Source organism: Camarhynchus parvulus, chromosome 5 (assembly GCF_901933205.1).
Source record: "Camarhynchus parvulus chromosome 5, STF_HiC, whole genome shotgun sequence".
NCBI lineage: Eukaryota > Metazoa > Chordata > Aves > Passeriformes > Thraupidae > Camarhynchus > Camarhynchus parvulus.
This window is the reverse complement of record NC_044575.1, coordinates 43,947,395-43,960,854: the sequence shown is the minus strand read 5'-3', so window position 1 is coordinate 43,960,854 and position 13,460 is coordinate 43,947,395. Positions and strand designations below refer to the sequence as shown.

The 13,460-nt window shown below is 36.3% G+C and overlaps 1 protein-coding gene across 1 annotated transcript in view; it reads left to right on the top strand.

Moving 5' to 3' along the window:
• GALC (galactosylceramidase) overlaps positions 1-13,460 on the top strand; it is a 32,009-nt gene that overhangs the window by 1,718 nt on the left and 16,831 nt on the right. Inside the window, 5 exon segments of the mRNA XM_030949806.1 lie at positions 1,574-1,637; positions 3,618-3,731; positions 5,105-5,244; positions 7,325-7,363; positions 12,890-13,020. Of these exon segments, the coding sequence (XP_030805666.1) occupies positions 1,574-1,637; positions 3,618-3,731; positions 5,105-5,244; positions 7,325-7,363; positions 12,890-13,020 (488 nt within the window).

Below are 13,460 nucleotides of genomic sequence, written 5' to 3'. Positions count from 1 at the left end.
ATCATAAGTTGTTTCTGTGGCTAAAATGGGGTGTTTAGCTGTTCATAGTGATTGAAGAAAGGGGGTCTTAGAGACAGTTTGGATTTTTTTGGAGTACAGATAGATTAACATACCATAAAAATGACTGTGCAGACTGCAGGTTTGTAACAGCATATCTATTCTAAACCAGTCTCAAGTACAACTGAAGTGACTCTCGAAGGTGTAGGAAGTTCATTGGTTTGTAAGCTGTGTTAGTTAACAAGTGTAACCTGCAGAGTTACCCAACTTAATATATGGTAAGATCATTGCACTGGACATTAATAGCTTGTTTTGCTTTTGGCACTGTAAATTACTCTGCTGGAAGAGGATGTCATGTCACTTTCAAGTAATGCAATCCAGATGGCTGGAGGGGAATAATTAACCATGCAGTTTAAAGAATTAATTTTTGGGGATAGAGTAAGGTGTAATATGTGCCTGGGGAATCAAAGCTGATGGTTTTTTTTGAGACTAAAGCTGTGTGTTACTAATATGAATGTTCTGATTAGGCATGTGGTAACAGAAAATCTAGACACATCATGATTTTCAAAGAACTTTTGACATACTCTTACCAAAACCTCTTAAACTGTCTTGTTTGGGAGTGGTGTACCTTGCCTCATTCTCCTTGTCTTTTAGTGTCAGTCAACTTTCATGAATGGGAGAATGAATGTGTTAGAAGTTTAAAACAAAAAAATGTCAAAAAGAGAAATGGTAAATTTGGAATATTTACTTTGCTGTTAAAAGCAAACAAAAATCCCAGACTTGTAAGCCAAAAGGCATGTCATGTATGCAGCATTTTTTAAAAATCAAATTGCATTCTTATGTCTTAAAACAATTTTTTAGATACCAAAATTATAGTTGGGTCATTCCATGGAGGAGGCCAGCTTATTAGTGGTTGTTAAAATAATGATTAATTGTAACTTCTGGCTTGAGCAACTCTTAAGCCACTAATGGCTGGAAGAACATATTGGCAGTAGAATCACCTGTATGAGCTTGTATTTTATATATGGCTCCAGCAGCCAGGGGAGGGGGATGGTGGACTAGCCAATTGTTTTCCAGTGTGGTGGGTTTTTTCTTCTCTTGCCTATCTGTCTGTAGTTTCCAGATTATTCCTGACCTGTATGCTCTTTCACATAAGCAGTGTAACACTTTACAAACAAGAATAAAAAATACTGACTTCAATAATTTGATTTAAAAAGAAAACAAGTTTGGCTTCTAATAACATTAAAATACTACTGTGTTCCTCATATATTCTGTGTTCTTCTTTAGTAGTGCTTTGGTATTTTCTTGAGCATAACCTATTTAAAATCTGCATGGTTGTGGAGAAGTGTTGTTAATGGTGCAAAAGTCAATGGAACTGGTTAAAGATCAGTGTGCTATTTATCCTGGTGGATTTTCTTTTGAAAAGCAGAAGTTTATATAATCTCTCATTACATTTATAATGGGTGTTTAAAAAGGTAAAAAAAATTTCAGCATGCTCAAAATTGTATACTGACTTATCTCATTCTTCTTGTTAACAGCAGGATTCTGTCTGTTTTTCTGTCTCTTTTTTCCACAGCCAAATTTTGGTGCTTCTTTACATATTCTCAAGGTAGAGATTGGAGGTGATGCACAGTCAACAGGTATGGATTTGGCATGAGCAGCATTTAACTTCTCGTTGCAGTGATGCTGTAAGTAAAGTGTGCTGCACAGGGAGCTGAGGCATGGAGGTAGCTGAACTGAGCTGCAATAATCCATAATGGCTTTTACAAGAGAGATTTACGCCTACATTCTGGAAGCAGTTCTCACTATCATATGGTTAATAGGTTGCATTCTAGAGCAAATGAGTTCTGTTTTTTCCCCCCATAGTAGGTTTCTGAGTTGCAGAGCATTTCTCATGCAAATGTTTTGCAATACCAGATAGTTTATATCTTAAAAGCATGAAATACAAAGGCATCTGATCAGAAACAGTTACATTTCTTTGGTTTAATGAGCTGCAATGTTTCACTAGAACAGCATTGGCTGGAATAGCCAATTCCACTAGGCAGGATTTTTTTTCTTCCTGGGAAGAATTGCAAATGAAAATGTCTTGATGTAATTTGCCTAGCTTATCTACTACATTTACATACAGGAGGAACTATTTAGTAACTGGTTGTGACAAAAAGCTGAGAAGCAGAGACTACAGCTTGTATCTTGTTTTTTGATATTTTTTGGTATTTTTCTTAAAGTAAATCTGGCCACATTGCACACAGTTAATAAATACCATAGAATTTGATTTTCTGGTGTTTTATATATATATTTATATATATGTTGTGTATATATACTTGTATGTATATATGTGTATATATATATATATTTGTATATATACACATTTTTTCCCCTGTAATGTCTGTCTTTTGTATAGTTAGATACTGTTTTTCATTCTTGTGTTTACTTCACAAAAATTAACATGCTGAAAGGTACTATGCTAGGTTTAAGAGCTTGGCCATGAATTGCTGGGTGGGGGGAATGGAATTGTCTTGAGGCATGCACAGACCTTCTCTTCAAACACTCTTACTGCTGGCTCAGGAGACTGTCACATGCTTGTGTGATGGTCCGGTTTTGAAAAGAAGAACAATAAGATGCATATATCTCAGTGCATGAGACTGCAGCTCTTCTCCTGGCCTGAGAGGTATGATCAGGAGTTAATTTGAAATGTGATATGAAGCCTAAATTTGGAATGTAATTGTTCTATGTCCCTGACAAACTTACATATAGCCAAGTGTTAGTAAGGCAAAAAAATCTATCCTATTTTCTGTGATGAAATGTGCTGTTTCAGCAGGCTTCATTTAAAACAAAGTTTCATCAGAAAAGGTCTCTGCGTACAATTTAACATCAGTTGCATAATTGTTGCAATCATGTATACAAGTTGTTACTTGACTTTTGTGTGTAGTGATTTTCCATGCAACACTGATTCTTTTGCGCATTTCTAGATTGTTTACCTTTGCCTGAGGAAATTCAGCACATAGCATTAAATTCCAAAACCTTTTCCTGCAGTCACAGAACACCATGAAAATTATAAACGAGATATTTTGCTGTAAAAATAAAAAACCCACAGCCTCTTTCCTGTAATTGAAAAAAATCATGGTAGTTCTTTTCTTTTCTCTCCCTGGCCTTGTGCAGAAGAAACAAACTATATAACCTTCTTTTGTTTGTTTTTTGGTTTAGAGATAACTTGCTTATATAATGATTTTTTTTACTCTTAATCTTAATGCTGTAACATTCCATGTGGTTGTCAGTATCAAGATATGAGACAATAGCAAATACCAATTTAGTGTTATCATAGCTAGGGATAGAAAATGCCTAATAGTTAGCTACATCTGATGTTAAGAGCAGGCAAACACCCTTCAAAATAAAAATATTAAAATTATGCTAAGTTAAGATGCTAAGAACAAAGGGTAGAAAATCTTGCATTTACCTCCCACTATTTCTTTGGCTTTAAAATACATACCAAGGAACTTGTGGACCATGTTGGAGATACGTGCTTGTACACTATGTTAATGAGCAGTGCAGCAGACTTTATGATGTGTAACAACTTATGACACAGAAGATAATTGTGAGCTGCCTGTCTCTTTCCTTCCTAGATGGTACTGAACCCTCCCATATGCACTATGAAAATGATGAGAACTACTTCCGGGGCTATGAATGGTGGCTGATGAAAGAAGCTAAAAAGAGGAACCCCAAAATTAAACTGATTGGTAAATTGCTTTGAGCTTTTGCATTTAAATGTCTTTTTATTCCCCTGACTAAATTACATATCTGACCCTTAGTTAACATTTTAATGGAGAGATGTTTAGATGTTGCAGTAGACAAAGTAGAATCTCTAGTATTTGTTAACCTTTTCTTGATGCTTGCTGTATTTTACCTTGTTACTGCAGCACAACATCCTGACAAGAAGCATAAGATAACAAATCTCTCATAATTTGCTTGTATTAAGTAACTAATGCTTTTAGTGTATTGCAGCAATGAACATGATTGATTTATCATGAGAGATGAATTTCTGAATAATAGAGTAAAAAAATGGGGAGGGATAAAGTTAAGTTACTGCAAGCATAAATATGTAAATCTTACACACTGCATTTGATTAAATGCTCTTATTACAATCCAATCACACACCTCTTCTTCACTGTAGTGATTCTGGTCTTCTGATTTGTCCTACATGTGTAGTTGAGTTGTAAGACGAGTTTCCTCTCTTCCTGTTTTGATTGTGAGTTACGTGTGTGTTGTGACAATACAAATGTGGAACCCTAGGCTGTATTTTTGTATTTTGGAAACACAAATGTATTTCAAATGAAACAAGGTAAGAAGTCTGTTGGTTAAAAGGTATCTGATTCCCTCAGCTTCCAGGGGGCTTTACCATATCCAGCCATGAAGCAAGGCTTGGTGCAGGATTTGCCAGTCAGGTTCTGTTAGCCAACTATTTATGACTAATTGTAATTATTAATAATATCCCTCTTCCCTCACATCAAACTCTCAATAAAGGAAGGAAGGTTTGCTTTTAAATTAGCCTATGGTATCTTATACAAGTTGGCTGGATGCTTAGCATCATCTGGTTAGATTAATTTGTTTTTTCTTATTTACTACAAGATCCACTGAACAGCTGAGACTTGGAAATGCTTTTTCATTATCCTAATCTTCCTCCTTCTGTTATGATCAGATCATCATGTCTTCTTAAATTCATGTTCATGAGATAAACAATTTTTCATGTTCTGTATTGACCCTTTGCTTTAGCTTTGTAATTATTTATCCTAAAATCTTTGGATTTTTAAACCAGTTAGAGCTAGTACCATAAAATTGACAAATTATATGTAGTCAGTTGTTCTCTAGTAATGAATGCTTCCTAGCTCTTTGAAAAAAGCAGCTATTAATTGCTTGATCATAGTTTGTATTAGACCATGCTCTGCAGTTGGAGAAGTTACATTTCATTCTCTTCGCTGGAATCAAGCCAGTTTCAAGTGCATATTTGTTCCTTCATTTCAGGTAGAGCAAATTACAGCTTGCTCTTTAAGCTTATTGAGTAATGTAATCCCACCACTTACCGTATTCGTTTGTTTTTCTTCTCTCTTTCCAGGGTTACCTTGGGCATTTCCAGGATGGATAGGGAAGGGTGAAAATTGGCCCTATGACTATCCAGATATCACTGCTTACTATATTGTTTCTTGGATATTAGGAGCAAAACAGTATCATGATTTGGACATTGATTATGTTGGGGTCAGTAAAGCAAAATCTCCTCTGTATTTTATGTATATTTTATCTATCTTCACTCCTAAAATCTTGGTTTTGCCTCTCATTGTGAATGACTGGAGGAGGAGGATGGCAAGAGAATTTTTTTTTCATAATTGCAGTTTTGGCTTGTACTGTTACCAGGGGAAAGGCAGTAGTGTTAGTTTGCAGTTCTCCTGAAATGATGGCTGTTAAAGCAGAAAAAGTGTCAAGTGGTTCCTACCTTCACAGTTCTAAAACAGTAGGCAAATAATTTGAGAGTTCTTTTTCCTTTTCTGCCTTGTTTGTTTTGCTTGCCTTTCAGCCGTTACCACATAACAAAAGCATCAGTTAACACAGTTTGAAAGTCAGCTAACATGACTTAGCATAAAGTATGGTTGTTATTTTGCAGAGGAGCAGACCTCTACAACTTTTTGCATTTTTACCTGAATGATTTATAGTAGATAAAAGTTCATGTTTTACAGTACAACTATTGTGTTGTCCTATAGTGCAATATAGGGAAGTAGTGAATGAATGTCTGAGAAAAAATGTCATAAATTGGAGATGAGAGAGAGAAGCAGACAATCTGAAAAAACTCTTCAAGTTCACTATTTGAGCAAGAAAGTGTGTCTAGGAGTCCTCTAAAATAAAACCTATACTTACTGAACACTTATTTTGGAGTCTTAAATGTTTTGATATGAGAAGTTTAACTGCAGAAAAGCTGAAAATCATTTCAGCAGTCCAGAACTAAGCTTCTAAAACTGTGGTTCCCATCTCTTAGAAGTCAGATGTTTCTGCCGCAATGTGGGATGGTCAGGATCTCTCCTGTATCTCCTGGGGAATGCATCCCCCTTGATGTTGCTGGCTTATTTCAGTTGGATCAGTCTTGCACTGTGGGTAACATAGTGATAATTCAGCAATTCAGTTGTGAGGAGAGGAAGAACAATTGCTGTTACATTTTTCTCTACCCTGTGTTCTTGGAGTAGAAAGTAAGTTCTGCTTACTTCATGTATTTGAGTAATATTGACTTCAGTGTTGTTACTTCACATTAATTAGCTTTCTAAATTCTGTCCTTCTAAGAAAAGGTAATTTCTGCTTATCCAGGCGATGTGATGATATTACATATTGTCTAATTTCTTTGTGGGTATAATCTGAAATGCAGGGAAACAATGAGAAGTCTGTGAAGGCTCAGAAACTATCAAAACAATTTCGATGCTATTATGGTTGTACATGGTTAGTCTTTACCACTCTTTTTGCTGTAAATACATGTTCTGTATCACTATTTGCTTTATGATGAGATGAGCCTTGCGCTAATTAATGTCTTGATTGGCTCATTCCTGAAGTTTCATGTTAGCATTTATAGGAAGATGTAGAAATATAAAAATAAATTGTTTTTACTCATAAGCTAAACCTTTACTGGTGAATGTGAGTCACAGTGTTCATGTTGCAGTTAGAAAAGAAAGAAAAAAGGTTTCTACCTATGTGTTTTATGGAAGATCAGTGCTCCTGCTTTTGAATTTTGAGCTGTGTTTAGCTTAAACTCTCCTTCCATAAAAGATGGAAAATTTAGAAATTAGCTCATTCTGTGTCTGTTTACTTAAAATATGCTTTTGTGTTCAAGCTTGGATGTAGTCCTGTGTAAATTAGAAAGAACAGTAAGCTTCATAGATTTTGTTCAATATGTTACTTATTCTGGCTCTCCTATAACCATGTATTGCAACAGGGGCCCATTCATTAGGCCACACCTTGAAGCCACAACGTGTTTCTCAATGATTCCTAGCAAACTGTAGAGCCATTGGTAATGTAACACTGCTGCCATTGTAGAGCTCAAGCAGCTCTAGCATACTTGTCAGCGAGAAGGCAATCAGCAGACCTTAGAGAAAGATAAACAAGTGCCCACTATGAACTTTCATACTGAATTTTCCCCAGAAAAGCCGATAACAAAATCAACCAGCACTTCCCTCTAGCACACGGAAACCATGGAGCTGATTAATGGACTCTATAATCTTACCTATATATAAATAAAATCGTTTAATTCTCCATTGACGTATCCTGATTTTTCTAAATGGATTTTACTTTCTCTTTATAGATATGGAATGAAAGGGCATTTAGTAGCAAATACATTAAGGTATGTATTCTTTTCTTATTTCTGTAAAGTGCTTGTCGTACCGTACACAAACAATAAGCTTTCTGAATTTGTGTAGGAAAGGGACCTTAATTCTGCAACTATGTCACTTACTGAACTTGTAGTTGTGTTTCTTGTAGTTGCATGCATGGAAAGATTACATGTTCAGATATCAGATTATTTTGTCTGTCTGAAACTGTTACTTTGAACTTTGGGCATGTCAGTGTATGCTAAATGCTTCTAAATTTTTATAGAAGCTTCAGTTGATGCTACGATCATACAAACTTAAATCATCTTTATACCAGCTTGGATATAGCTAGAAGTACAAGATCTAGAATTGCTTACAATTCTGTAACTAAGTTCTGTGATTACAGTACCCTTAAATATTGCTATTAAATCACAGTAAATGCTTTGTGTTTTTAACTTTGCAAAATTCAGTAACTTTTGTTCTAAAAAGTTGGAAGAACACGGTATTTCACATAACCAACCTTAGGATAGCTGTAATATTCTCACTACTGAATGCTCCTGCAGTGCCACCTGCCCTGGTTTGAAATCTCTCTTCTGTTTGTTGCATTGTCTTGTGGTGAGATCTTAAGCACAAGCTCCTCCTTTATTCCTTTCCTTGTTCTTGCTTGAGGCTAAGACACAGTGGCATTATCTCTTCTTAAAAGCAAACAAAACTCAGAGAATCATAGAATGGGTTGAGTTGCAAGGGACCTTAAAGATCATCCAGTTCCAATCCTACCATGTTCAATGTTCAGAGACACCTTCCACTAGACCACATTGCTCAAAACATCATCCAGCCTAGCCTTGAACAATTCCAGGGATGGGGCCATCCATTCGCTCTTGTCCTGTCACTACATGCTTTTGTAAAATGTCCCTCTCTGTATTTTCTTGTGGGCTCTCAAGGTACTGGAAGGCAGCAATTAGGTCACCCCAAAACCTTCTCTTCAGGCTGAGCAATCTCAAATCTGTGTCATGTCACCTTGATGCTTTCTTGTCTGCTTGTCTTGGCTTGCTCATGTCGGGAGAAAGAATATGGAGAACAAACTGTTGAGTCTAGGGCCAACATCCTACTTTACAGCTTTTTGAATACTGTTGAATTGGGACTGAGCATTTGGCTTCTAGAACTGAATATTTAGTTTAAAATTTGACCGTAAAGTCACCCAAGTATTTACTGAAAGGTTTTGGCCTTCCTTCCACTGTATGTTAATTGATAAGGAGCTTTTTATTGAACACCTGTTTTACCATTCATTCTCCTACAGTGTCACTTAGCACCACTTCTCAGCGCTATAGTTCTGTTTGCTGTCTGCCATTTTGCAAGAGGGCAATATACTGAAATGTACTGCTCCACACCAAACATTTTCTGTAATTCCTGTTAAATACATCACTGATAAGCTCTTAGTTATCTGGCTAAGTTTTTACTTGTAAAATGTTATTCTAGATACTTCATCCTCTAAAGGCACTAGTTATGTTTCTTAATAAGTAGAAAAAGAAAGAAGAAAGAAATGGAGACTAATGCTTCTAAATTCTTGTTCAAGAAAACCCTGTTCTTTCAGTTATGTGAATACTGTGTGTGAGGGAGCTGTTCTGCAAATGTGGAGTGTGTTTTGGGTGCAAGCAGTTCTGTGCCCTTGGTACTTCTCTTTCAGCATGGAAATTCTAAAATCATTCATTTTGTTCTTCTGAGCTGTCTCTGTGGTTAGGCAATTTTTCTGAGTGTCTAGGTGGCTAGAATGCTTTAAATTTCAAGGACCTTCTAGTATTATGAATTTTTCTTTTGGTAGACTTTGTGTTTCAAAAGTTTCAAACAGCTGAATAGAACTTCATTGCTACTTTTCTTCTTAGTAAGCTTTTTCTTCTTAGTAAGTCCTAATTATTTTAGATCTAGACTTTGATTGTCATCAACATTTAGACTTTTATTTCTGTCCTCACTTGACTACATGAAAAAGAGAAATGCTCCCTTTTCTTTTTCACATTGCCAGAGGGCTATTACAAGAAATAATTTGAGGGTTTATGCCCACTGATTTTGAATCAAGTTGCAAAATCTTTTATGCATGCATGCACACAGTGCATCATTCTTTTAGAACTAACATTGAAAAAAACACCATTTTAGACCGTGGACTGGATTTTTTTCAGATGCAGCTGTATGTGCAAGCTGCTGAAAATATGAGTTAGCATGTATTTTTTAATATTTTTTTTTTAATTTTTGGTTTGACTTTTCAGATAGTACCAGCCCTCTATAAGTGTGGTTCATTCTTAACTATTAAGGCTGAGTATATTTTGTGTGGGTATATTTTACCTAAGAATTTCCACAGAAAAATGTGAGCTGTTTATCATCTTTAACAGTGAATGGTAAAGAGAAGCTGGAAAGACAGAATAGGAATTCTTTTCTGCTGGGATGTTTGAATTCAAAGTTGGCCGCCCTCAGTTTTGTTGTAAATATGCAATTCTAGGTTTATTCATTACTTTCCCTGGAAGTTAGTGAAACATGAGAACCAAGTAGTGGGTAAACTTAAATATTAAACACTTAAAACATCAAGGATTTTTTTTTTTTGTTCAGTAAAATGGGCAGTGAAAAAAATGTTTAGGTGCTCTTCACTTGAACAGGACAGGTGTTTGGCAGAGATTTCTGTTCTTGTAGAGAGCTGCATGGATAGGTCTTTTCTATTTTAAAACTTCAATCCCTGTTTTTTCAATGTACTTTTTTGGGGATCAGGTTAACTTTTGCTTCTGATCACCTGGGGAGGTATGTCCACTTCCACATTCTAGCCAGCTGTGATTTTTAGATTAGTTTAACATGACTGTCTTGATGATAAATCCATTACTGTTGTGTAATGAATTACGTACATGCCAGGGAGTCAGTATATTGAGAGTGTCCAAGTGGAGTATATGTGTTGTCATCTTATTGCAAAGTTCCATACCTTCTTGGTAATTTCTCATGGGTATCTCCTCACAGCACAGCCAACAAACTCCATCTCTCTCCTCACCCAGCTAACCCACTCTTTTGTAGCACTCATCTTCTTATTGGACACAGCTGTGGCCTATTAAGGGCATGCCTGTTCCTAATCTTTGGTGATTAGTACAGCTGCAACTCTTGAGGTGTGAGATTACCTTCTGCACTACCTTTATTTTCTTACATTCTATCCCTCCACGTATATGTGTGCAATTGTGGTGTCAAAAGTTTTCCAAGTGATGAGAAGCCCATTTTTGTGTAAGGACCATCTCAATATCAGAGGTAACCCTTAAGTTTTAAAAATACTTACCATTAACTTTGTCTTAGTTGCCACCATAACTCTTGTCTGAGAAGTGAGAACTTCTCTTATCCATCCTGGTCTGTAAATAGAGGCTTCCATTGACTCCTTCCGAAGTTCTTGTTTTCAGTCTTAAATTTCATGTTGCCTCATTGATGAAGGCTGTACTTTAAGTGGTGTTGTCTGTTACTAAGGTGCTTCGACATTCTTTGGACAGACTGGGTCTATGGAACGTTGGCATCATCGCTGCGGATGGAGATTGGAGCATCTCAAAAGAGATGATAGTTGATCCCTATCTTAATGAGGCTATTGAGGTAGTCGGGTAAGTGTGGGAGAAGGGAGGCCTTTTAAACATTCCTTCCTATCTGTAAGTCTTCCTCTCCATTTCAAGAGTCATATATTCTTATTTCATACTTCCTAGCTGTTTCCATTTTTTCCATCATTGTGTACCGTGGTGATGGATTAGTCTTTCTTGTCTTTCTTCTTTCAGTTTAGTACATGTGTAAGCTGACCTTATCACTCTTCTATCATTTCTTTCACGTGTCCATTTAGGAGCTGTGTTTTAGGCTTCTTAGCACTAGCAAATGACAGGACACTTCTAACTAATCTGCATGTGCATGTTTCAAGTCAGAAAAACCTTAGGATTGGATTCTTGGTCTGCAACTGGTTTGCACTTTGGGTGAACTTGAGCTTTCAGAGTGGAACTTATCATCCTGGGTCTTTCTGTGGCTGCAGCTGAGATTTTTCTGGTCATGTACTAGAGCTAGAAGTTTCTGTTTCTTGTTTAATTTCTGATAACAGATAATATTAGCTATGCATGCACTGACAGTAGCTTAGAAGTAAAAGCAAGCACCCAAAGTTTGTAAACTAATACAGCCTATCTCATTTTTTTCTGTTGGTTTTTCAGCGAATGTCAACTCAACTGTTTATCTTCATTCTTGTTCCATAATATACTTTTTTACTTGCTTTTGGCAATCTACTCTGCTGTTCTTGCTCTTTTTGTAAACTCTGGTTTCTCAAAATTATACATAGTTTTTACAAAATTACATGTTCCCAGTGGAAATTACCTTTGCAGATACAAATTGCTCACTTGTGTTACATTTGTTAACTTGTTTATCTCTTTTGTTAACCTTACTGTGATAAGAGCATTCTTATGGTCACTCATGTACCATTTATCCTCTGTATGTAAGGAAGTATGATATGCTCATCACAGTTTAAGTGAATGCACGGTTGAAGGGTTATAGCAAGTCAGTTAAGAGGGGATTTTATAAAGAAACAGCTTTCGTATGTGTTGAGTTTGTAAACATGGATCGCCTGAATGTGGCTGCCTGAGAAATACTGATTATAGTGTCAGCATAGGTCTAAAATAAACTTAAAAAAAACTTTCTTAGGTTAGGCAAGACTTGCAGCTCAACAGGTGCATTAGGAAATGTTTTAGAAATGTCATGACTTCCATGACAATACAGCTCGAAGAATGAATGCGTTGACTCTGTATGGCTCTTGTTTCTTTAAGAGCTTGGCAGAATCAAGGACAGGAGTACTTGTTTTTGTTTGTGCCTTTAGAACCACAGACAAGTTTTAGTTGTTCTTTAAAAGGGAAGTTCTTTTTGTCAGAGTTTTTTCTTGAATGTCATACAGATTTTTCCCCAACTTCCCCACCACCACTGATCATAAAAAATGAAGCGTTAAGTTTTCCTGTGCAGGAAACTTTGGTTTTGTTGGCTATCAAGAAATTAAGGTTAGTACAAAACAAGAACACCATGTTTCTCAACCAATGCTGACTTTAAGGTACTAACTACTATAGAGAGTTCTTGCTGACCTAGTGAAAGATAATAGTATTTAGGTGTCTGTCCTTCAAATGCTCAGGTTCAGAAAGTTCATACCCATCTTATAGTTTGCCTGTCAGCACTGTAACATCTAAGTGGATGATCGGCAAATAGAGTATCTTGCATGAAATGTGATATGCTTTGTCTTTATTTGTATTTCTGTGTCTGTAAGAAAAACAAAGCATTTTTAATTTTTCTTTTTATCATGAATTTTGGAATTCAGAATGGTAGCAGAAGGAGGTGTCCTTTGAAGTCACTTTGTGCTTAACAGTCTTGTATGCTTTGTTTGGTGTAACAGTTGTCCAAGTTGCAAAAACATGAATTGAAGCATAGTAGTTTTTTCAGCTAGTGCTGAAGAAGGTGCTGCCTTTCCCAGTATAAAGTTTTGACAATTTGAAAAACATTTTTTTTCTTCTCTCTGTTCTTTGCTCTCCTTTTTTTTTTCCAAGCTGTTGAGGTACACATTGGATAAGCATGGTCTGGAGCAGGTGAGGATCATAGCCAGCGATAGACTGTGGGAGCCCATTTCCTTTGTCATGATGATTGACTCTGAGCTCCACGGAGTGGTCGATGTGATTGGGTAGGGGGTTCTCTCTGTTCTTCTTTCTTGGTGGTTTGTTTATAGTTTGTCTTCATCTTACATATAACTAACACAGACAAAGCTTTACCTCTCTGTACTCTTACCTGCAAGGAAAGGATTGGTACTATAAAACTTTCTTACTAACCCAATCAAATCACGCAGTTCTTGTCCCAGTAACAGCCTCAACCTTTAATTGAATCAGGAGTCTTCTATCATGCTGAAGATTCCTGTTGGGCATGGTTGCACTTTTGATGGATGGAAGGTTTTTTGGACAGCACTGTTTATTATTAGGGTTTTGGTTACTCTTAACTGGTATGCAAAAAGTGCTTTAGCTTTACAACTTAGTACACAGCCTTGTAATTTCCACTGGTTTATTTCTGAAATTTTGTAATCCAGAAATGAATTTGGGCTGTGATTCTTTGCATTACAATGGCTTGATT